Source organism: Phascolarctos cinereus, unplaced genomic scaffold (genome assembly GCF_003287225.1).
Source record: "Phascolarctos cinereus isolate Bilbo 61053 unplaced genomic scaffold, phaCin_HiC Scaffold_5;HRSCAF=322, whole genome shotgun sequence".
NCBI lineage: Eukaryota > Metazoa > Chordata > Mammalia > Diprotodontia > Phascolarctidae > Phascolarctos > Phascolarctos cinereus.
In genome coordinates, this window is record NW_027555958.1 from 247,405,143 (window position 1) to 247,427,414 (window position 22,272).

The 22,272-nt window shown below is 40.6% G+C and overlaps 1 protein-coding gene across 5 annotated transcripts in view; it reads right to left on the reverse strand.

Annotated features, from left to right (window-relative positions):
- Nucleotides 1-1,521: 1,521 nt before the first annotated feature.
- Nucleotides 1,522-22,272, reverse strand: part of LOC110199312 (MHC class I-like protein MILL2) — a 41,069-nt gene continuing 20,318 nt past the window's right edge. Inside the window, exons 1-6 of one of the 5 annotated variants that reach the window (XM_020974099.2) lie at nt 18,874-19,097; nt 6,245-6,478; nt 5,865-6,128; nt 5,602-5,728; nt 4,957-5,003; nt 1,522-2,131 (exon numbers count right to left, since the gene is read on the reverse strand). In XM_020974099.2, the coding sequence (XP_020829758.1) occupies nt 4,997-5,003; nt 5,602-5,728; nt 5,865-6,128; nt 6,245-6,478; nt 18,874-18,961 (720 nt within the window). In that variant the 5' untranslated portion in view covers nt 18,962-19,097 and the 3' untranslated portion in view covers nt 1,522-2,131; nt 4,957-4,996. Of the gene's footprint in view, nt 2,132-4,956; nt 5,004-5,601; nt 5,744-5,864; nt 6,129-6,244; nt 6,479-18,873; nt 19,098-22,272 lie in introns of those variants that run through there. The other 4 variants (XM_020974096.2, XR_002321972.2, XM_020974100.2 and 1 more) reach the window with 4 other exon arrangements.

The following is a 22,272-nucleotide window of genomic DNA, read 5'->3' on the forward strand; positions in this document are numbered from 1 at the left end:
AATACCTTTGCTTTGTCCTTCAAGGACTGGTGTTGTCTCATTGTAACTAGGGATCAAGAGTCTGACTTTTATCAGAGATACTGCCTGCTCTGGGGTCCGTAAGACTGAGCTATAAAATGATCACCCCTTCTACCTGTTTTCAGCTTTTCTTTTTATATGTTGCTGGCCACCATTCCTTCCTATTTATTATCCCTGCTACATCTATAGAATAGGTTTTCATTACCTCTTGCTTAGGAAATTTCAGTAGGCTCTAAATAGGTTTTCTTATATTCAGTTTCTCTCCTTTTCAGTCCATCCTTCTGTATGTTGTATCACTGTGCTCCAAAATTTGGAGTCCCTGCTGCTTAATGAACAAGATTCCAGCATACGCCTTCCTTGCTCTCTGCCCACTGAATTTTTTTTTTTACTTTTCAGGCAATTGGGGTTAAGTGACTTGCCCAGGGTCACACAGCTAGTAAGTGTCAAGTGTTTGGTCTGAGGCTGGATTTGAACTCAGGTCTTCCTGACTTCAGGGCCAGTGCTCTATTTACTGTTCTACCTAGCTGCTCCTGCCCCCTGAATTCTTATCCAACCTTTAGGGTCACCTCAAATCCTTCCTGTTCCTTGAAGTTTTCCCTTATCCTCCCAATTATTAAGGACCCTTTCTGTCTCAGACCTCACTTTGTTTTATGTCTCTTTCAGGTGCTTTAAAAAAAAAGTTCCTTTTAAAAAATTTATAAACTCTACAATCACCAACAAACAAAAACATACAAAAAAATTAAAAAGGATTGTATGAAACAATGAACTTTTATGATTCATAGTTAAAATATATATGTATATATGTATATGTATATATGTGTGTATATATATATTAGACAGTGGTAACAATTCTTCTATTTCCCCAAGCATTTGTAATTTATTTTTAGTTTTAACATTCACTTCCATAAGATTTTGAGTTCCAAATTTTCTCATCTCTTCCCTCCCCGCACCCCAAGACTGCATGTAATTTGATGTAGGCTTTACATATACATTCATATTAAACCTATTTTCACATTAGTCATGTTGTAAAGATGAATTAGAACCAGTGGGAGAAAAGTGGTAACAATTCTAATGTCCTTTTTATGTATTACAATTTTCTATGTTTGACTATAAGTTCAATTAGAGCAAAGGCCCTAACTAAATTTAAATTTTGTATCTCTCCTAATATCCATCAATATGTCTGCACACAGCAGTCTCTCTCTCTTTTTTTTTTTTAGGCAATTGGGGTTAAGTGACTTGCCCAGGGTCACACAGCTAGTAAGTATCAAGTATTTGGTCTGATTCCAGATTTGAGCTCATGTCCTCCTGACTTCAGGGCCGGTGCTCTATCCACTGCGCCACCTAGCTGCCCCAGACAGCAGTCTCTTTAAAAAAAAAGTTGAATTATTTAATTGAATTCAAGCTGTGTCACTTTCATCCCTACCTTGTTTTTTTCTGCTTCCCTAGCCTTTGCTTACATTCAAACCAACTTGAACCTAGGAACAATAAGGAAAGTTGAAAAAATTAAAAAGCAATAGGTGTTTACTATAGGCAGAATACAAAGAAAAGAAGAGCAGAGACACAAGAGGGGAAGACAAGTTGGCAGGTAGATTTACAGCACAGTTGCTGTTCAGTCATGTACGACTCTTCCTGACCGTCTCAACCTTCATTTGAACTCAATTCCTGCCTAACTCCAGACCCAGTTTTCCATCCACTGTCACACCTCGCTGCCCCTCATAGTACAGTACTGATAGGGAATTAGAAGAGTGCTGGTTGTCATTTAAGACTTTTTTTTTAATTTTTAGGCAATTGGGGTTAAGTGACTTGCCCAGGGTCACACAGCTAGTAAGTGTCAAGTGGTCTGAGGCTGGATTTGAACTCAGCTTCTCCTAACTTCAGGGCCAGGGCTCTATCCACCATTTAAGACTTTTGGAGAGTGGCTCAATTCCCCATTTCAACAGGAATGTTGTTGTGACAGGATTGTTGTTTAAATGGCTCCTTGGAGAAGAGTTTTCTGGAGAAGGGTTGATCTAATGGAAGAAGACTCCATATATTTCTATTCAGTTATGTTCCTTCTTGATGCAGAGTGGCTCCTTGTTCCATTGCTCAAAGACCTTCAAAAGCTTCTCATCACCTACAGAAAGAAACCAAAACTTCTTAGAACGTTCCAGTGGTTGGCTCCACCCAACATTTCACAGAACCATAAAATTTGACAGTTGGAAGGGAACTTAGAGGCCATTTAGTCTAATTCAAGCCTGAAAAGGAGCCCCCACTACAATATACACCCCACTTTAGGTGGAGTGCTCATTCCCCCTCTTCCCCAACATCAAATGTCAATTAGCCTCTTTGCAACTTGTATCATTTGCTCCTGGATTTCCTCTCTGGGGCCTAATAGAACATATCTAATCCCTCCTCCACAGGAAACCTCTTCTAATAATCAAAGACAGTTATGCCCCCCTCTCCCCACCTCTGAACCTTCTCTTCTTCAGGTTCACCATCCCCATTTCCTTCAGCTGATCTAGATATGACAGAATCAAGTCACTTCACCACTCTGGTTGCTCTCCTCTGGGCCCTCTTCCACTTATCAATATCCATACTAAATGATGTCCCCCAGAACAGAATCTAATACTGCAAATGTGATCTTTATCAGGGTTGAGCACAGCAGGACCCTTACCTCTTTATTCCTGTAATTTATACATTTCTTCATGAAGTCTAAAATTGTATTAGCCTTTTTGGCTGGCCATATCATATTGCTCCACTAACACCCCCAGATCTTTTTCAGATCAACTTCTGTCTTACCATGCCCCTACCATATGATCTTGGTGAATTTTATTTTTTGAACCTAAATGCAAGAAGTTACATTGGTTCTGATTGGAATTTTCCTTATTTGATTCAGATGAATGCTTTAGGCTCATTATCTGGTTATGTCAGCCAACCTTGTCAGCTTTGTATTGCTTGTAAATTTGAAAAGCATTCCATCATACCTTTATCCTAAGCGCTGACAAGTGTGTTAAAGAACACAAGGCCAAACATAGCCTCTCTCTGGAGAGGCTCTCCACCAGAGGCTTTCTGACAAATTGACATTGAACTATTAGTGATTACTCTTTGGGTCCAGCCATTCAACAAATTCCAAATCCATAAGACTGTTTTACATCTAGCTTACACCTCTCCCTTCACTTTTTTCCACCAAGAAGCATGAGATACTCTACCAAATGGCAGCTAGGTGGTACGGGGAATGAGTAGTCACTGGACCTGGAGTCAGGAAGATCCAAGTTGGAACTTGCCTGAAATACTTACAAGCTGTGTGACCCAGGGCACTTAACTTGTCTGCCTCAGTTTACTCACCTATAAAATGGGGAGAATAGTACCTACCTCCAAGGGTTGTTAATGATGCTGAGAAAATATGTATAAAGTGTTTAGCAAACCTTGAATGCTATATAAATACAGTTATTATTATCAAATACTTCACTAAAATCTATATAAACTACCTAGAAAGTATTCTCCTGATCTACCAGTTGCATAATCCTGAACAAAAGGAATTAAAATTAGTCTGACATTTTCTAATTCCAATCAACAAATGAGTATTTAAGCGTCTACTATGTGCCAGTTATTGTGCAGGGGTTATAAAGACAAAGAAAGAAACAATCCCTTCTGGCAATATATTACATTCTAATGGAGTATAAATCCATGTAAAACATACAGCATAGAAACACACACAGAGTAACTAAATATGAGATAGTTTAGGAAGGAGGGTGCCAATAGTTGGGGAGATCAGGAAAAGCTTCATGCAGAAGATGCTTCTTAAACTACGTCTTAGAGGAAAAAGAGAACTCTTTGAGATGGAGATAAAAATGGAATGCATTCCAGGCATAGGGGATGGCCAATGCAGAGGCATAGAGATGAGAGATGGACTATTGTGTCTCAAAGTGCAGGATGGAAAATAATGTAAAGGAGGCAGTTGGTGGCGCAGTGGATAGAGAGCTGGCCCTGGATTCAGTAGGACCTGAGTTCAAATCTAGCCTCAGATATATAACACACAAATACAGGGGGCAGGAAGGTCAAGGAGCCAGGACAGAAGTTGTTTTTTGGGTTTTTTTGGTGGAGGGGGAGTTGGGAGATCAGCAGAGTGGTATTTTATTGTTGGCCTTTGCCTTCTAATCTTGTCCTTGATGACACCTCATGAACCAGCACCAGTCCCAAGAAGTCAGGCCCTCAGGGTACCACTCTTTGTCACCTCTTACCTTAGATGTTGAGGCTACCTGAGTTTAGGAAGGAGAGCTGACCATAAGTAATCTGAGGAACCTTCTGCTACCCATTCGTGCCTTCCTGTTCTGTGGGATTCATATCCATATCCTCCCAAAAATTCACCTCAAGAGGTCCACCCATTAGGCTAGGGGCCTTCCTTGCCTCCTCCTGTCTGAAAGACACCAGTAGAGTACTCTGCTTATCTACCTTACTCTTGCCATAAGACCAATCCATCTTTTCTTTCTATCATACAGTTGTCCGATGAAGGCTTTTACCCCTATTCTTCTTCAAAAGTCCTTGTTGGCTATATATTGCAGCCTGCTCATACTCACCATCTGCCTGTCTCTATTACCCTGCGTGTGATACTCATTTTTAGTGCTTCAGAGGCAGCGGTACGGCATGCTCTGTTGCCATGTAGGAACCCTTAAAATGTTAGTATTAAAAACATGGGCCTTTACTTTCTTAAAAACTGGGGGGAAATGGGGAAGGGGAGTGGTCAGAAAAAGAGCTTTGCAATTTTACCAGAGCCACCGAAGATGCTCTTCATCTCCTGTTCAATTCATTGTCCCTCTGAACTTCCTGTGCAGATACCCTTGTCCAATAGTAATTGGAAGAGTTCTATAATAGAGTATACTGTTCCTAGTCCTCAAAAATGAATTGTTCCTTGCCTTCACTACCATCAATTACCTCCTCCAAGGCCCCATGAAAACTTACCTGAAAAAACATAATTGTCTGAATCCTTCTTAAGAGGATTTCACATTCTGGAAATGAATAAGAGGAGGGTCACCTAAGGAATTAATTTATTAAGGAAATATGTCCAAGGGGAAGAGCAACATGTTATTTAGAATAGTAAATACTAGGGCAGCTAGGTGGCACAGTGGATAGAGCACCGGCCCTGAAGTCAGGACAACCTGAGTTCAAATCCAGCCTCAGACCAAACACTTGACATTTACTAGCTGTGTGACCCTGGGAAAGCCACTTAACCCCAATTCCTAAAAAAAAAATACACACACACACATATATGTATATATATAAAAGAATAGTAAATACTGGACAATGGACTTTTATACTCTTCACACAGAAAAGAGAGGTCTGAGTTGGAAGGAGATAGATAGGCTAAAAAGGACCAAGGGGGTCCGCTAGGTGGCACAATGGATAGAGCACCGACTCTGAAGTCAGGAGGACCTGAGTTCAAATCTGGCCTCAGACACATAATATTCACTACCTGTGTGATTCTGGGCAAGTCACTTAACCCCAATTGCCTCACCAAAAAAATAAAATAAAAGTAAAATAAAAATAAAAAGGACCAAGGAAGTTTCATGTTTAAAGGTCTAGAAAAGCTCTTATGACTCCCCATACCTGACAACCACAAGAATTATGATGGAGATGATAGTAAAAATTCCAGTGAAAGCTCTATCGTTAGTGCCAGTGGGCATGTTCCCAGATGTCGTAGAACCACGTGGATATAAGATAGGTGTTGCTGTCTCTGAAATAAAGAAAGCTACTTTAAGTCAGAACACTACCCTGTGTCACCTTTAGAGCTCAGGTACAGAACCAGAGGCAAGATTAGGGAAGTTTTTGCAAGTTGTGAGTGGAGGCACCTGTCTCTAGGTGTTCAATACCTGTCTTCTCCGGATTCTGCCTCTGGTAATTCCTGAGATCAGCAGCACAGTGCCCCAGAATATAGGCCCAGATGGTCAGTTGAGACTTATTTTTTTCTAAAGTTTTCTTGACTTCCTGGGCCTCCGGAGTGGCTACTGTCCAGGTCAGGTTCTCCAGGGATAAACTGAGGAAGTCTTGTCCATTATATCTGTAGTTCCAGAAGCCTTTGGTATAGCCGTCCATTTGGAGCTCACAGCCCAGAATGACCTGGAGAGTATAAAATCCTGACCGCAACAAGTTACTACACTGTATCTGATACTTTCTTATGTCTGCCACGTAGGTTCCATAGTGATTATACAGCTCCCCCATCCCAACACACACAAAAAAACTTCATACTCACTTTCTTTTTTTTCAGTTTTTTGATAAATGATCCAAAGGATTTCTGCCAGCTCCTTCTCCTGTTTCATGAGATATTCAATATCTACTTTTTCCAACAACTTCCAATCTACATTTTGACACTTGACTTCACAGGACAGGATTTTCCTGTTATTTAAGTAGCCATGGATCATATATGAGAACTGTTTCTGTTCAGGGTAGAAGTTTGCAGTTAAATTGTACCAAAGCTTTTGGGACCCTGAGAAAGACAAGAACAATACATCAGTAAATATACGCTCTGGTTCTAGCCTCCAAGTGTCACTGTGCTATTTTCATCTAACATTCAACAAGCACTTGATGAAAGGGAAACAGATAAAAGTGAAAAGTAGTCCCTATTCATCTTGCTCATACAAGGTCCTGAGTTCTGAGCTATAGTTACCCTGATGTTGAGTTTCTGAGATTGTGTTTTATTTATTTTTTCTTTTTGGAGGCAATTGGGACTAAATGACTTGCCCAGGGTCATACAGCTAGTAAGTGTCTGAGGCTGGATTTGAACTCAGGCCCTCCTGACTCCAGGGCTGGTGCTCTATCCACTGCATCACCTACTTGTCCTGTATGGTTCATTTTTGAATGTGACAAAGTTATAGTATCCTGATGAGATATGGAGATCAGAACTGTTTTATGATTAAAGGATAAATGTAATTTATCTGAATATAGGTGGAAAGTGAGATTTTGGGTTCCTAATCATAAGGTTCACAGAGAGGACCCAGTCTGAACTCAGAATAATAAGACAGATAAAAGGACAGATGTCAGAATTGCATCAGCTAAACTTGAATCTAGAATTGATAAAATTGTTCTTAAGGATGAAATTCAACTGAACACAGGAATATTTTGGAAGCAGAGAACCAGGAGTCACCTAACAGATTAACTACTCTGGCTGAGACATAGTGCCGAGTGAGGTGTTAATTACATGAAGGATCTAGCAATGAAATCATTTGTTCAAAACCAAAGCTGTGTTCATCAAGGAACTTTAATGGACTGTTCCTGAGACCAAAAAAAAAAATAGTAATAATCAAAGTTTCCAAGTCTAGAGTTGTGAATTGCCTCAAAAATATGGGTTTTCTTCAGTCATGTGCCTCCTTGGAAGGTTTCTGTGTGTCCACTCTTCTTCACAGATATTGAGTGCATCAGTAAAGTGAGAATGTGACCAAGTTTATATGTATGAATTGTGATATGCTTTATTATTCATGCATTTGCTTTAATCTTTGAGTACCTTGGCTTTATTTCTTTTGACTTATTGTCATATAAATGTGTCATTATTATAAATGGCTAGTTTTATGTAAATGGAAGCACATTGGTGGAGGCTCAAGAGCTACAGTGGTGAGTAGAGAGAATTGTATTCCCCCTACTTACCACTACAAAGTTACTACTACTTCCCCCTACAAATTTATCCCTAGGACCTAAGAAAGGTCCACAAGATGGTTCTGCTCTGGAAACCTAGACTTGTACTGATTTAGAGCAATTTAAGCCAGCCCAGAGAGTAAGTATTCATATGCTATGTGTAAAAGGTGTGAGGCATTTCAGTTGGATAATTATCCCATGCGCCTATTACATTGATCTTCTCCAGGCTGATAAACTCGCCTATTCTTGCAAGCTCAGAAGTGATTCTTTCACCTCTGATCCCATACTCCAAATGTTTTCAAATTGTTTGAAACAAATTGCCACTTCCAATACATTGTTTAGATAGCTGCACAAAATATAGAATCCAGTTGAGTACTCCCATTTCTCCTTCCTTTGGGAACAATTGTTTACATGCCCAGGCTTGCATGGAACAGAGTCAATGGGAATGCTCTTCCAGAGTGTGCCAACATATTAGCCCAAGCTTTATCCAGGTCTGTGAGGCTACTACGTGCAAAGTGCTGTGTTGTAGCAAAGCTACAGAAAGAAAAGAGGAATAGTCTATGCCCTACCGGAGCTTATATTTTAGCCTATATTGGAAGTAAGAGGGAAGATAGCATAAAACAGTACATATACACAAATACACCATGATGCCACTTTAATGAACACTACCAAGGAGTCTCAGGATGTCATAAGTAGCTATGGCAACCAAGCAGACTTTTACCCAGGGGTCACAGAACTAATGATGGTGGCCTTAGAGAGGATGCTGGGAGGAAAGATTAAATCCATCTTGTTAAGCTATGTGGAAGAGTAGAAAACAGACTAAGGGATCAGAGTGAAATGCTCTTTCTCTAGGTACTTTCCACTTCAATTTCTGAGACTCTTGTGGCTTACTATGGTGGATGGTAATGAGTGAGAGCTGCAAGATGGTGCCAGTGGAAGCAGCTGATTGGGGAGTGAGCTGATCATGAGCACACACATGAGTTAATGACACTTGTTTTTTTCCTTTTTCCTTTTTCTTCTTTCATCTCTAGCCAATGAGAGGCCCTCCATTAACTATCCAAACATACACTTACTAATTCCCCTTCATCCTGGAGAAGAGAGGAGTTAAAGGAAGAGAAGTCTATTGTGTTACCTTATCAGCTTCTTGTAGTGGACATCCCCACAAACCTTTCTCCAACTGATTTCTGTCACTCCCTGGTTTATAAACTTATAAAAGAAAAGGAAAACCAGTGGTCACAGATTTTACCCAGGGTCAATTGGAGAGAGGAGAGATTTTTGCCCTTAAAGGGAAACATTCCTCTTCCTCAGCACAAGTCAAGATGGGAAGGAAAGGAGGACCTAAATCTTCATGACACAGAGAAAGTTTATAAATCTTCAATATCCCATGGATCTAATAAGAGAACTCCTTCAAGTGAACTTGAGCCACTTAACTGAGGACTTGGGAAGGGGTGCTGCAAATGAAGAATGGCATTCAGATAGTTTAGCTTTGGTTTGCTACAATGGTCAATTAGCTGAGAGGATTTCAAGCACCAAACCAAGTTTCCCATCAGAACTAGCCACTTAGGTGGATTAGTGGAATAGGTTAGGCATACAAGACACAACAGTCAGTAACTATAGTAATCTACTATTTGATAAACCCAAAGACTCCAGCTTCTGGGATAAGAACTCACTATTTGACAAAAACTGCTGGGAAAACTGGAAAAGAGTATGGCAGAAACTAGGCATAATAGACCAAAATCTCACACCATACATGAAAGTAAAGTCAAAATGGGTTCACAATTTAGATATAAAGGCTGATACTATAAGCAAACTGGGAGAGTAAGGAATAGTTTACCTGTCAGATTTATGGAGAACGGAAGAATTTATGACCAAACAGGAGACAGAGAACATTATGAAATGCAAAATGGATAATTTTGATTACACAAAATTGAAAAGTTTTTGCACAAACAAAGCCAATGCAACCAAGATTAGGAGGGAAGCAGAAAACTGGGAAAGAATTTTTACAACCAGTATCTCTGATAAGGGCCTCATTTCTAAAATATATAGAGAACTAAGTTAAATTTATAAGAATACAAGTCATTCCCCAATTGATAAATGGTCAAAGGATATAAACAGGAAGTTCTCAGATGAAGAAATTAAAGCCATCTATAGTCACCTGAAAAAATGCTCTAAATCACTATTGACAGAAAAATGCAAATCAAAACAACTCTGAGTACCACATCACACCTATCAGACCAGCCAACATGACAAAACAGGTAAATGATAAATGTTGGAGAAGACGTGGAAAAATTGGAACACTAGTGCATTGTTGGTGAAGTTGTGAAATAATCCAACCATGTTGGAGAACAATTTGGGACTATGCCCAAAGGGCTATAAAAATGCATAACCTTTGACCCAGCAATACCACTTCTAGGGCTGTATCCCAAAGAGATCATACAAATGGGAAAAGGACCCACATGGACAAAAATATTTATAGCAGCTCTTTTTGTGGTTGACAAAGAATTGGAAATTGAGGGGATGCCCATCAATTGGGCAATGCTGAATAAGTTGTGGTATATGAATGTAATGGAATACTATTGTGCTATAAGAAATGATGAACAGGCTGACTTCAGAAAAACCTGGAAAGACTTGAATGGTCTGATGCTGAGTGAAGTGAGCAGAACCAGGAGAACATTGTACACAGTAACAGCCACGTTATGCAATGACTAACATTGACAGACTTAGACCTTCTCAGCAATGCAAGGATCTAAGACATCTCCAAAGGCCTAGTGATGGAAAAAGCTATCCACATCCAGAGAAAGAACTGTGGAGTTTGAATGCAGATGGAAGCATACTATTTGCTTTTTTCTGTTGTTGTTTTGTTTTGTTTCTTCTTTCTCATGGTTCCTCCCATTGGTTCTAATTATTCCTTACAACATGACTAATGTGAAAACATGCTTAATATGGGGCAGCTAGGTGGTGCAGTGGATAGAGCACTGGCCCTAAAGTCAGGAGGACCTGAGTTCAAATCCGGCCTCAGACCAAACACTTGATACTTAACTAGCTGTGTGACCCTGGGCAAGTCACTTAACCCCAATTGCCTAAAAAAAAAGAAAAAGAAAAAGAAAAGAAAATAGGCTTAATATGAATGTATACATAGAGCCTATATCAGATTTCAAGTCTTGGGGAGGGAGGTGGGAAAGGAGGAGGAGAAAAATGGAAAACTCAAAAGCTTATGGAAGTGATTATTGAAAACTAAAAAATAAAATAATTCATTAAAAAAGAACTAGCCAATTAAACAATATATTATTGTTACACCCAAGACAATTAGTATATTACAGATAAGCACTCCTTTTACATGTGTGGGCATACTATAGGTGAGACCCAATCTAAGCTTATTTTCTGTGTATGATTCTATCCTGTACATTGGATAACATTCCTTACAAGTGGAAGCTGCTATTTCTTTTATATGTGGGAGGATAGTTCTCTTTACCCTAATCCTAATTTCCCTAAACCTAATCCCAGGACTCCATTTTTCCCACTAGTTCACCTTGTTCAGAAGTACTATGAAGGTCCTCTCCAGCTCTCTCCATTTGTCATTTTCCCCTTAATCTGCCTCTCTATCTCTCCAGCCTTTTTTTTTTTGTAATTTAAGAACATGAAAATATAAGAACCATCTTTTACTCCTAGATATTCTCTCTCCTCTGAGTTTTTACAACACTGCTCTCTCTTGGTTTTTCTCTTCCATATTTGACAATTCTTTCTCAGTCTCTTTGCTGGATAATCATCCATGTCTTACTCTTTAAAGCTCTGTCTTTTGTTTCTCCTCTTTGCAATTTATATTCTCTCTTGGTGATCTCATCAGCTCCTCTGGGTTTAATTTTCATCTGTCCCTTTTCACTGGCTGTCCTCCATGGCACTCCTTCGTTTACCTTTCTTCTTACTCCCTTCTTAATTCTTTACATTCTGGCTTCAGTCTTCAATGGGTGTCTTCATTTTCTTTCCTATCAATCTCTTTTTAACTCCCTACAGTCTGGCTTTTGAACTCATCATTCGATTGAAAAGATTTCTCCAGTTATCAATGATGTCTTAATTGCCAAATCCAATAGTCTTTTCTCAGTCCTCATCCTTCGTGACCTCTCTACAGCTTGTGAGACCATTGGATCATCTTTTCCTTGATACTCTTTTCTTTCATGGTTCTCTTCCTACCCCTCTGACCACTCCTGTTTCCTTTGCTGATCCTTATCCACATCATGCCTGCTAATTGTAGGGGTCTCCCAAAGTTTTGTCCTGGGCCCTGTTCTCTTCTCCCTCTGTTCTGTTTCACTAGGTAATTTCGTTATCTCCCAAGGTTTCAATCATTACTTCTATGCAGATGACTCTTATATCTACTTATCTAGCCTTAATCTCTCTGCTGAACTCCATGTCCACATATTCAAATGCCTATCAGATATCTCAAACTAGATGTCTGTTAGACATCTTAAACTCAATATGTCCAAAACTAAACTCATTAATTATCCTTTCCCCAACTCTCCCCCTTTTTCTTAATTCCCCTATTACTGTGCAGAATATCACCATCTTCTTATTAAGTCACCTAAGCTCACAAATCAGCTGTCATTCTTAACTCTCTTTGCTCTCTCTCACCCACTCTCTCGTACCTTCCCCCTATATCCAATACATAATTAAGTCCTGCCATTTCTATCTTTATAACATATCTCATATACTCTCCCTTTTCTCTTCTGACCCTGAACCACCCTGGTGCATGCCTTTATCACTTTAATCTCTCCCCATTCCCAGTTCATCCTCCACACAAATCAATCTTCTTAAAGTCTTTTCCCTGAGATTATTCCTAATTTATCCTATATATGTCTATTTGTACATAGTTGTTTGCCTGTTGTCTTCCTCATGACACTATTAGTTCTTTGAAAGTAGGCTTATGAACTCTTTGGGGTGGCAAAGAATTGGAAACTGGAAGACGCCCATCAGTTGGGGAATGGCTGAACAAGTTGTGGTACATGAATGTAATGGAATACTAGTGTGCTATAAGACATGATGAGCAGGCTGATTTCAGAAAAACCTGGAAAGACTTACATGAACTGATGCTGAGTAAAGTGAGCAGAACCAGGAGAACATTGTACACACTAACAGCAATATTGTACAATGATCAACTGTGAATGACTTAGCTCTTCTCAGCAATACAATAATCCAAGACAATTCCAAAAGACTAATGATGAAAAATGCTAACCACAACCAGAGAAAGAACTATGGAGTCTGAATGCATATCGAAGCATACTATTTTTACTTTTTTTTTCTTTCTCATGGTTTTTTCTTTTTTGTTCTGATTCTTTTTTCACAGCATGACTAATGTGGAAATATGTTTAACATGTACATGTATAACCTATATCAGATTGCTTGCTGTCTTGGGGAGGGGAAAGGGGAAGGAAGAAAAGAGAACTCAAAATTTTACAAAAATGAATGTTGAAAACTATCTTTAATGTAATTGGGAAAAAATAAAATACATTAAGGGAAAAAAAAGAAATTCATGGGAACACAAAAATAAAACAAAATACTTCAAAGGAAAAAAAAGTAGGCCTGTGATTATACCTGCCAAAACAGACACAAGAGCTACATGAACATAAATATAAAACACTTTTTATACAAATAAAGTCAGATTTAAATAACTGAAGTAATATTTATTGTTCGTGTAGGTAAGGCCAACATAATAAAAAAAAGACAATTTTACCTAACTAATCTTTTTATTCAATGCCATCCTAATTAAATTACTAAATTACTAAAAAAAATCTTACTGAGCTAAAGAAATAATAACAAAGTTCATTTAGAAGAACAAAAGGTCAGGAATTTCAAAGAAACCAGAGAAAAAAGATGTAAAGGAAGGACCTTACTTACTTACTAGACCTTAAATTATAAGACGAGAGTGTTGTTGAAATGTAAGATGGATAATTTAGATTATGTTAAATTAAAAATTTCATGTATAAACAAAACCAATGTGGCCATGAATAGAAGGAATGCAGAAAATTGGGAGAAAAACTTTCATTAGACAATCTCTCAGACAGTATGTGAGTATGTTGGAATACTGCTGTGTTGTAGGAAATGGTGAGCTGGTTGATTTAGGAAAAAATGGAAAGACTTGGACATATGAAGGAAGATGCTATCCAGCTCCAGAGAAAGAGATGACAAGTAGAAATATGTATGGTACGATTTTACATATATGTATATGAGCATATATGGCTATATATGTGTATGTTATAGAGATCTGTGTGTGTATCTGTGTTCAATTGTACCCTTCTTTGGGGGATGGAAGGAATAGTTAAAAGTATACAGCAGAGAACAAAAGAAAACCTAGAAGGAAGCAAAGCAAAGCTGGGTAGCTTTGAAAACAATATGTAGTATTTATTATAAAGGTTTTCTTGAAATGGAAATTTATTGTTTCATATTGAATTCTCTTATGTTCTGCTGTGTACATGGAAATCTTTTTTCTCTTTTCTCACTTTGTATTTAAATTTAAAATGAATAAAAAATTTACAAAAAAGAATTTTTTACATAAAAGTAGAGACTGGCTTTTTGGTGAGTTTGGGGTTTGGGTTTTTTTTTTTGGCCTTTGTATACCTAAAACTTGACACATTGCCTAGCACATAGTAGGCACTTAATAAATGCTAACTAACTCTGCCTCAACAGAATTCAAGACTCAGCTCAAATACCACCTTCTACTTGAAACCTTTTCCCTATTACATAGATATTTTTGCATATAATCCTCTATCTCTCTAGTTCTCAGTTTTGCTGGCACATAATTGTGCATAATAGCCTCTGATAATTCTTTTTATTCTGTTGAGATTTCACATTGCTCATTTTTTGTTCAGTTAATTGGATTTTCCTCCATTTTAAAAGTCAGATCAGCTAAAGGTCTATTAGTTTTACTAATCTTTTCAAAGAACTAGCCTTTCATTTTAAGTCTGTTTTCCAGTTTTTCTCCTCTTTCAAAATTGCCTTTTTCCGAATTATTTCAGTTTATTTGTTCATCCTCTGTCTTAAGTTGCTTATTCAGTTCACATGTACTCTCTTTCTATTTTGTTAATGCATTTTCCTCCTTTCTACCTCAGTGAGAGCTGAGTCTGGCCCCCCTACCTCACCTTTCTCACTTCCTCCATGCTGCAATCTTAGATCCCACAACCAATGACAAAGAGTCCCCACTCATCCATTCATTCCCTCAACTCAGTTTGTCAGTTGTCCTCTCATTGAAGTAAACTCAGTTGACATGGGAGTAGGACCAGCTCCTCCTGGAAGTGAGAAGGCAATATTGCTCCTTCTTCCCAAGCCTCTCCTCCAGTTAATTCTAGGGGTAGGCAATAGGTCACAGCAAACTACCAATTCCCACACCACTCACTCACTCAATCAATATTTATTAAGAGCCTAGTATGTACTATGCACTGTGCTAAAAGTTGGGGATACAAAAAGAGGCAAAAGATAGTCCCTGCCCCTAAGGAGCTCACAATCTAATGGGAGACAAGAAGCAAATATATACAAAGAAACTATGTACAGAATTGTTCAGTCATTTTTCAGTTGTGTATGACTCTGTGATCTCATTTGAAGTTTTCTTAGCCAAGATACTGGAGCGGTTTGTTATTTCCTTCTCCAGCTCATTTTACAGATGAGGCAAACTGAGGCAAACAGGGTTAAGTGACTTGTCCAGGGTCACACAACTAGTCTGGGGCCAGATTTGAACTCAAGAAGATGAGGCTTCCCCAGGCCTGGCACTCTGTGTACTGTGCCACCTATGTACGGAATAGGAAATAATTAAAAGAGGGAAGGCACTAGAATTAAGAGGAGTTGGAAAAGGCTTCTAAGATGGGATTTTAGTTGACACTTAAAGGAAGTCATTGCAGGCTTTAGAGAAAATGCCCAGAGCCAAAAGATGGCATGTTTTGTTCCTGGAACAGCAAGGAGGCCTGTGTCACTGGATCAAACAATAAAAGAACAGGGGATAAGGTATAAGAGGACTCCAACTGGGAGGGGGCTAAGTTATGAAGGGCTTTGAACACCAAACAGAGCATTTGGTATTTGATCCTGGAAGCAATAGGATGCCGCTGGAGTTTACTGAGTGAGCCCCCTCCCCCCAACATGGTCAGACTTGCACTTTAGAAAATCACTTGGATGACTGGATGGAGTATAGATTGGAACAGGGAGAGACTTGAAGCAGACAGACCTGCCAGGAGGCTATTGTGAGGTGATGAGAATTGGTGGCAGTATCAGTGGAGAGAAGGCGGCTTATTCAAGAGATGTTACAAAGGTGAAATTGATAGGGCTTGGCAACAGATTGGATAATCAATGTGAGAGATGGTGAGGTGTCAAGGATAACACCTAGGTTGCAAGCCTAAGTAAGGAAAGATAATAAGTTCAGTTTGGGACATATTGAGTTTGAGATGTCTGAAAGACAGTTGGAGATGTGAGATTAAATGTCAGCAAAGACGTTTGGGTAGGATAGATAGATCTGAGAACTATCAGCATAGAGATGGAAATTAAATACACTGGAGCTGATGATATCACCAAGTGAGATAGTATAGAGGGAGAATAGGGCCCAGGACAGAACCCTTTGGAATGGAACACCTACCTGGTGTTCAACTAGGGAGACTGAAGAGGAGCAGGTCTGATAGGTAGGAGGAGAAAGAAGAAAGAATACTGCCAGGAAAGCCTAGGGAGAAGAGCGTATCAGGAAGGAAAGGGTCATCAACAGTGTCAAAGGATGCAGAAAATTCAAGTATGAAGATTAAAAAAAGGCCATCGAAGGGGCGGTGGGATGGCACAGTGGATAGAGCACTGGCCCTAAAGTCAGGAGGATCTGAGTTCAAATCTGGCCTCAGAGACTTGATACTTACTAGCTGTGTGACCCTGGGCAAGTTATTTAACCCCAACTGTCTCACAAATTAAAAAAAAAAGACCATTGGACCTGCCAACTAAGACATCATTCATTGGTAACTTTGGAGAAAGACTTTTCAGTGGAATGTTGAGGTTATAATAATAATTATGAACAATGCTGTTAACAATCATTCCTGGTGTTGGTTTACTAAAATTAAGAAGCTTCATTTTTTAAGAAGAGCCAAATATAAGTGTATTGGAATGTATGTAAAAGAAAGCAAGGGAATTCTTCCCACTGTCCAAAAGCTCTGACAGTTGTAATCAGGAAGAACCTGCAGCATTATTCCCACTGCTCACAGCTAAGTTGCAAGGACAACTTAGTTCTGTATGATAAAACTATGAGACGAAGTAGTCATTGGTTTAAAAGCACAATTCACGGTTTATTTTAGTTTTTACAAAAACACTAAAAGAGAAAAACCCCCACAAAGCTTCTATTTATCCTACAATCCAAATTTCATTCCATTAAAAAAAAATTCGGCATGGTCTAGTGGCTTAAATGAACATTTTAGGTCCTCCAAAATCAGTTAAGAAATTTAGAGTAATCATTTAAGAGCATCTCTATAAAACCGTGGGCCAGAGTTGCCCCGGATCTCTGCAGACAGCATGCACTATCACCTCCACCCTGGCCTAAACCCAACAGCACTGTGAAGAAGAAAGTTTAGGGCAACTTTCTACCAGATTAGTTTTCACGCTGTCCATAGCAGGAGGAGTAAATCTAGCCCAATATGACTGTGATGTTTCTCTCTACCATCCCATTCAAGCCAAAGCACAAGCCCACCTCCTGGACTAACAATATAAATTACTTCCAACCCTACCTTACTCTTACCACCAATAATCAATATTCTCAGCAGACAGAATGTCAGCCGACCACAAGTATTACCTCATCCAAACAGTTGTATTTTAAAGGGGGCAGGATCTCAGTTTGGAGCGAGGGGAAAAGGCAATAACACTTAAGTTCAAGTGTTTTATTTCTTGGTAGTTTATAGCATCGGAGGGTCAATTTCTCCGAGCCTGGAGCTGACCAATCAGCGCGCGCGGGGGTGGGGAGAAGGTGGGGGAGGTCCGAGGGTCGTAGGAGGGAGGAAGGTGAGAGGAGAACCTACACACCAAAAAGGAAGGGACCAGGACAGGAGACTATCTCTGCCCATTGATTGGGGTGAGGGAAGAAACGAACTGTCCAACCTCACCACCTTCCCCCCAAAAAAGATGCCTGAGCTATTTCCTCACTGAGGAAGAGAGTTTAGTGATGAACATGCATTTATGGAGCACCTAGATCACAGCGTTGGGGACTGGCAGAGTGCTTACAGATCATCAGCAAAGTATAGTGGGTAAAGCGCTCAAAAGACCTGGGTTCGAATCCTGCCTCGGACCTCTTAATAGCTTTGTAGACCTGAGGCTCAGTTTTCTGTTCTGTAAATCAAGAGGGCAGGGACCCAAAGACTTCAAAGCTCCTGTTCTAAATCGAAGATCCTAGGATCTAGCCCCCCGTTTTACAAATAAGGAAACTGAGGCCCAGGGAGGCTATAAGCAACGTAGTCAAGGTAAGTAGTTGAGGCAGACACTCAAGTCTGGCGCGCTGAGGGGGTTGGGGTGGAGGCGCGTGTGCTATTGGCACCCCTCCCCCCAATCCAGGAAATGGTGCGAGGTTGGAATCCCCACAGCACCCGGCGGTCCGGTAGGATGCGCACCGAACTTGCGAGCGTGGGAGCTCAGCCCTAGTGGAGCAGGATGTGCCGGAGAAGCTCAAACCGCAGTCTCTGCCACCCCTGCAGGGCCCGTCAAGCTCCAAGAAGGGAATCTTGAACGAGGCTGTGGTCACTTCCTCAGTTGCGACACTTAGCACAGTGGTCTACGCCCCCTCACCCCCTTCCCCGCGCTTGATCTATTGGGCCGGATTAGGGCTAGGACTGGAACTGGAGGGTTGGTTAGTGTTGCAGTCGGAGTCCGAGTGTGAGTCGAAATTAGGGTTGGGTTAGAACATACGTTTTGTACGTGTTTCACAGCCAACTTCTCAGCCTTCTGCCCACTTTGAACTTCTCCTCAACTCTCCATATATCTTAGACACTGCTACCTGTCTAGTCCTACGAGATCCACACCCGCCCTATCAGCTTCAGTCACGTTCTCTACCAGCTCATTCAATTGTCTGAGGTGGCAGAATCCCTCTTTTACAGGCTTAGGCTGGGTCTAACTCCCTACCCCATTTTCCCTGGCCACAGTCTGGACTCAGTGTTCTTTCCTGAACGTCCCGAAGCCTCGGAATGTGTCCATCCCCATTTTCCATCCCAACTTAGTTCTGAAAGTTCTGCACGCTCAGTTCCTTCATCTGCAGCTCCTTGAACTCACCTGATGAAACAGCCAGAACATTCAAGATCGCTAGAGCTATTCCCGGCGTGGTCAGGAACCAGAAAGGGGCACTGCGGGTGGGGGCCATTGGTCTCCTCGTGCTCTTAAACTCGCTGCTTTTTCTCTTACAACAAACGAACCACACACACACACACACAGAGCTATTGGAAATGGACTATTTTTCAGCTGGCAACGGAGCTATGCCTAAAGCTCACTAGACCTGCCTCTCTCCGCCCACTCTCCTGACCCCTCCCTTTTCCTGTTCTCTTGTTCACCCTCAGCCCAGAGCACTCGGGTTTCTTGTTTCTTTTTTTATATACCTACAACATACTTTTATATTTAATTTGCAAATGAAGAAATTTTGAATGCTGTGGATAAGTTCACTTACCTTGGTACTGTACTTCCCAGGGATGTATACATTGATAATGAGGTTGATGTTGGCATTGCCAGAGCTAGCTCAGTGTTCGGGAGGCTCCGAAGGAAAGCGGGGGAGAGAAGAGGTATTAGACTGACTACCAGACTGAAGGTCTACAGAGCTGTTGTGCTGACCTTATTATTGTATGCCTGTGAAACCTGATCAGTATACCAGGGCCATGCCAGGAACCTGAATCACTTCCATTTGAATTGTCTTAGGAAGATTCTGAAGATCGTCTGGCAGGATAAGATAGACACCAGACACCAAGGTCCTTTCTCAAACTGAACTGCCAAGCATTCAAACTGTACTTCAGAGAGCTCAACTCCAGTGTTGTTCAAATGCAAAAAACCCAAGACTGCCCCACTAGGCAAGTGTTCACATGGTGGTCAGAAGAAGTGATACAAGGACACTCTCAAGGTCTCTCTTGAGAACTTTGGAATTGATTGTGTGATATGGAAGACACGGGCACAGAGACTGCTCAGCATGGCATGCCCACATCAGAGAAGATGCTGTGCTCTATGAGCAAAGCAGAATTGAAGCAGCTCAAAAGATAGGGGAGATGCAGATTTAGAGAGTCCACCCCAAATATTCACATGGACTATTTGTGCCCAACCTGTGGTAGAGCATTGCGTGCTTGTCTTATCAGCCACAGTAGGACACACTCTAACTTGATTCTAACAGAGTGCTTTCTCTTTCTAAAATTCTTCTCTTGTCACACTTCCAGGCTGCAAAGACTCATACTGTGATGCTGTAGCTCAATGGGCTGGTTATTCCAAGCCTCCAGAAATGTTTTTCCTGACTGGGAGCCAGGGGATAGAGGCTACCTTGCCACCACTTCGTGGTGCTAATACACTCCCTTCTCTCTAAGCTTTCTTCTCATGTCAGAAAAAAGGCTTAGTTGTGTGAGCCCAGATTCACTTAACCCTACATCTGTAATTCTGATGGAAGTTCTGGCTTTTGATCCTTCACTCACTGGCAAAGCTTGGGTGACAGACACACCTTGGAGTCAAAAATATTTCTACCCTCCCCAGAGTAAAAGGGTTTCCCCACCCACTAGCATTTCCCCGCCTTTTTCTTTCCCAGGTCTCAAGAGCCACTTTTGGGTTTCTCACTTTCCTCCTCAGGGATTTCCCCTCACAAACCTTCCACCCTGTGAGAGTCAACTTCCTGACCCCTCTGGGCATCTCCATCTATTTAACTGTCCTCAGGTTCTCTTTGACATATCCCTTACAATTTCCCAGGTGGCCTTGGCTCACCTTTCTCTGGGTATTCTCACCTGCCAACAGTTCTCTGCCCTTTTCCTTCCCAGATTTCAAGAGCTACTTTTGTAGCTCAATCTTCTCCATCAGGGGGCTTGCCCTTCACAAAGCTTATATTTATAAGTTTATAGTTATAATACAGTTTATAGATTTACAATTCACTATATATTTTTCTCACAATAGCCCCATGAGGCCTTCCTCAGGGCAGTTATCATAACCATAGATTACTGTCTTGTGGTGGAGGGGTTTGCATAGCTCAGTGAAACTGGGGTGGAGGGAAGGGTTCTGACAAAAGGTGATCCATCGGAGAAAGAAATGGCAAACTCCTCCAGTATCATTGCAAAGAAAACCTTACCGACAGTACCAAAATCAAATGAGCCTTAAGGAATCATTGCTAATAGTATGGCTAGTGGAAATGATGGAATTCCAGCTGAGCTACTTACAATCCTAAAAGATGATGCTGTTAAAGTGCTGCACTCAATATGCCAGCAAATTTGGAAAACACAACAGTGGCCACAGGATTGGAAAAGATCAGCTGTTCCAATCCTAAATGGCAAGGAATGTTCAAATTACTGAACAATTGTGCCCATTTCATGCCAGCAGTTATGCTTAAGATCCTGTAAGCTAGGAGCAGCTAGGTGGCGCAGTAGATAGAGCTCTGGCCTTGGAGTCAGGAGGACTTGAATTCAAATCTGACCTCAGATACATGACGCTTATTAGCTGTGTGACCCTGGGCAACTTACTTAACCCCGATTGCCTCATCAAAGGAAAAAAAAAGAAAAAAAAGATACTGCAAGCTAGATTTCAGCAATATGTGAACTAAGAATTACCAGAAGGGCAGGCTGGTTTTCAAAGAGGAAGAGGAACTAGAGACCAAATTGCCAACATTCTCTGGATTATGGAGAAAGCAAGGGAATTCCAGAAAAAACATCTACTTCTGCTTCATTGACTACACTAAAGCCTTTGACTGTGGATCACAACAAAGATGTGGCAAGTCCTCAGAGAGATGGGAGTGCTGTATCCTTTTACTTTTCTTTTGAGGAACCTGTATTCAGGCTAAGAAGCAGCAGTTAGAACTGAGCATGGAACAACTGATTGGTTCAAGATTGGAAAAGTAGTATGACAAGGTTGTATATTGTCACCTTATTTAACTTATATGCAGAGTACATTACGCAAAATGCTAGGCTGAATGAATCAAAAGCTGGAGAAATATCAACCATCTCAGATACGCAGATGATACCACTCTGAAGGCAGAAAGTGAAGAGGAATTAAGAAGCCTCTGGATGAGGGTAAAAGAGGAGAATGTAAAAGATGGCTTGAAGCTTAACATCAAAAAACCTAAGGTCTTAGCAGCTTGGTCCCATCACTTCCTGCTTTTGAATTGTGGTGCTGGAGAAGACTTTTGAGAGTCCCTTGGAGAGCAAGGAGGCCAAATCAGTCAATACTCAAATCAATTAATCCAGGCTACTCACTGAATGGTCAAATACTGAATCTGAAGCCTAAACACTTTGGCCACATGAGAAGATGGGACTCACTGGAAAAGACCCTGATGTTGGGAACGATTGAAGGAAAAGAAAAATGGGAAGGCAGAAGATAAGAGAGATAGATATATGGAAACAATGAACATGAACTTGGACAGACTTCCAGAGATAATGGAGGATAGAAGTGTCTGGAATGCTATGGTCCATGGTGCCAGGAAGAGTCATGACTGAACAACAGGAGGCT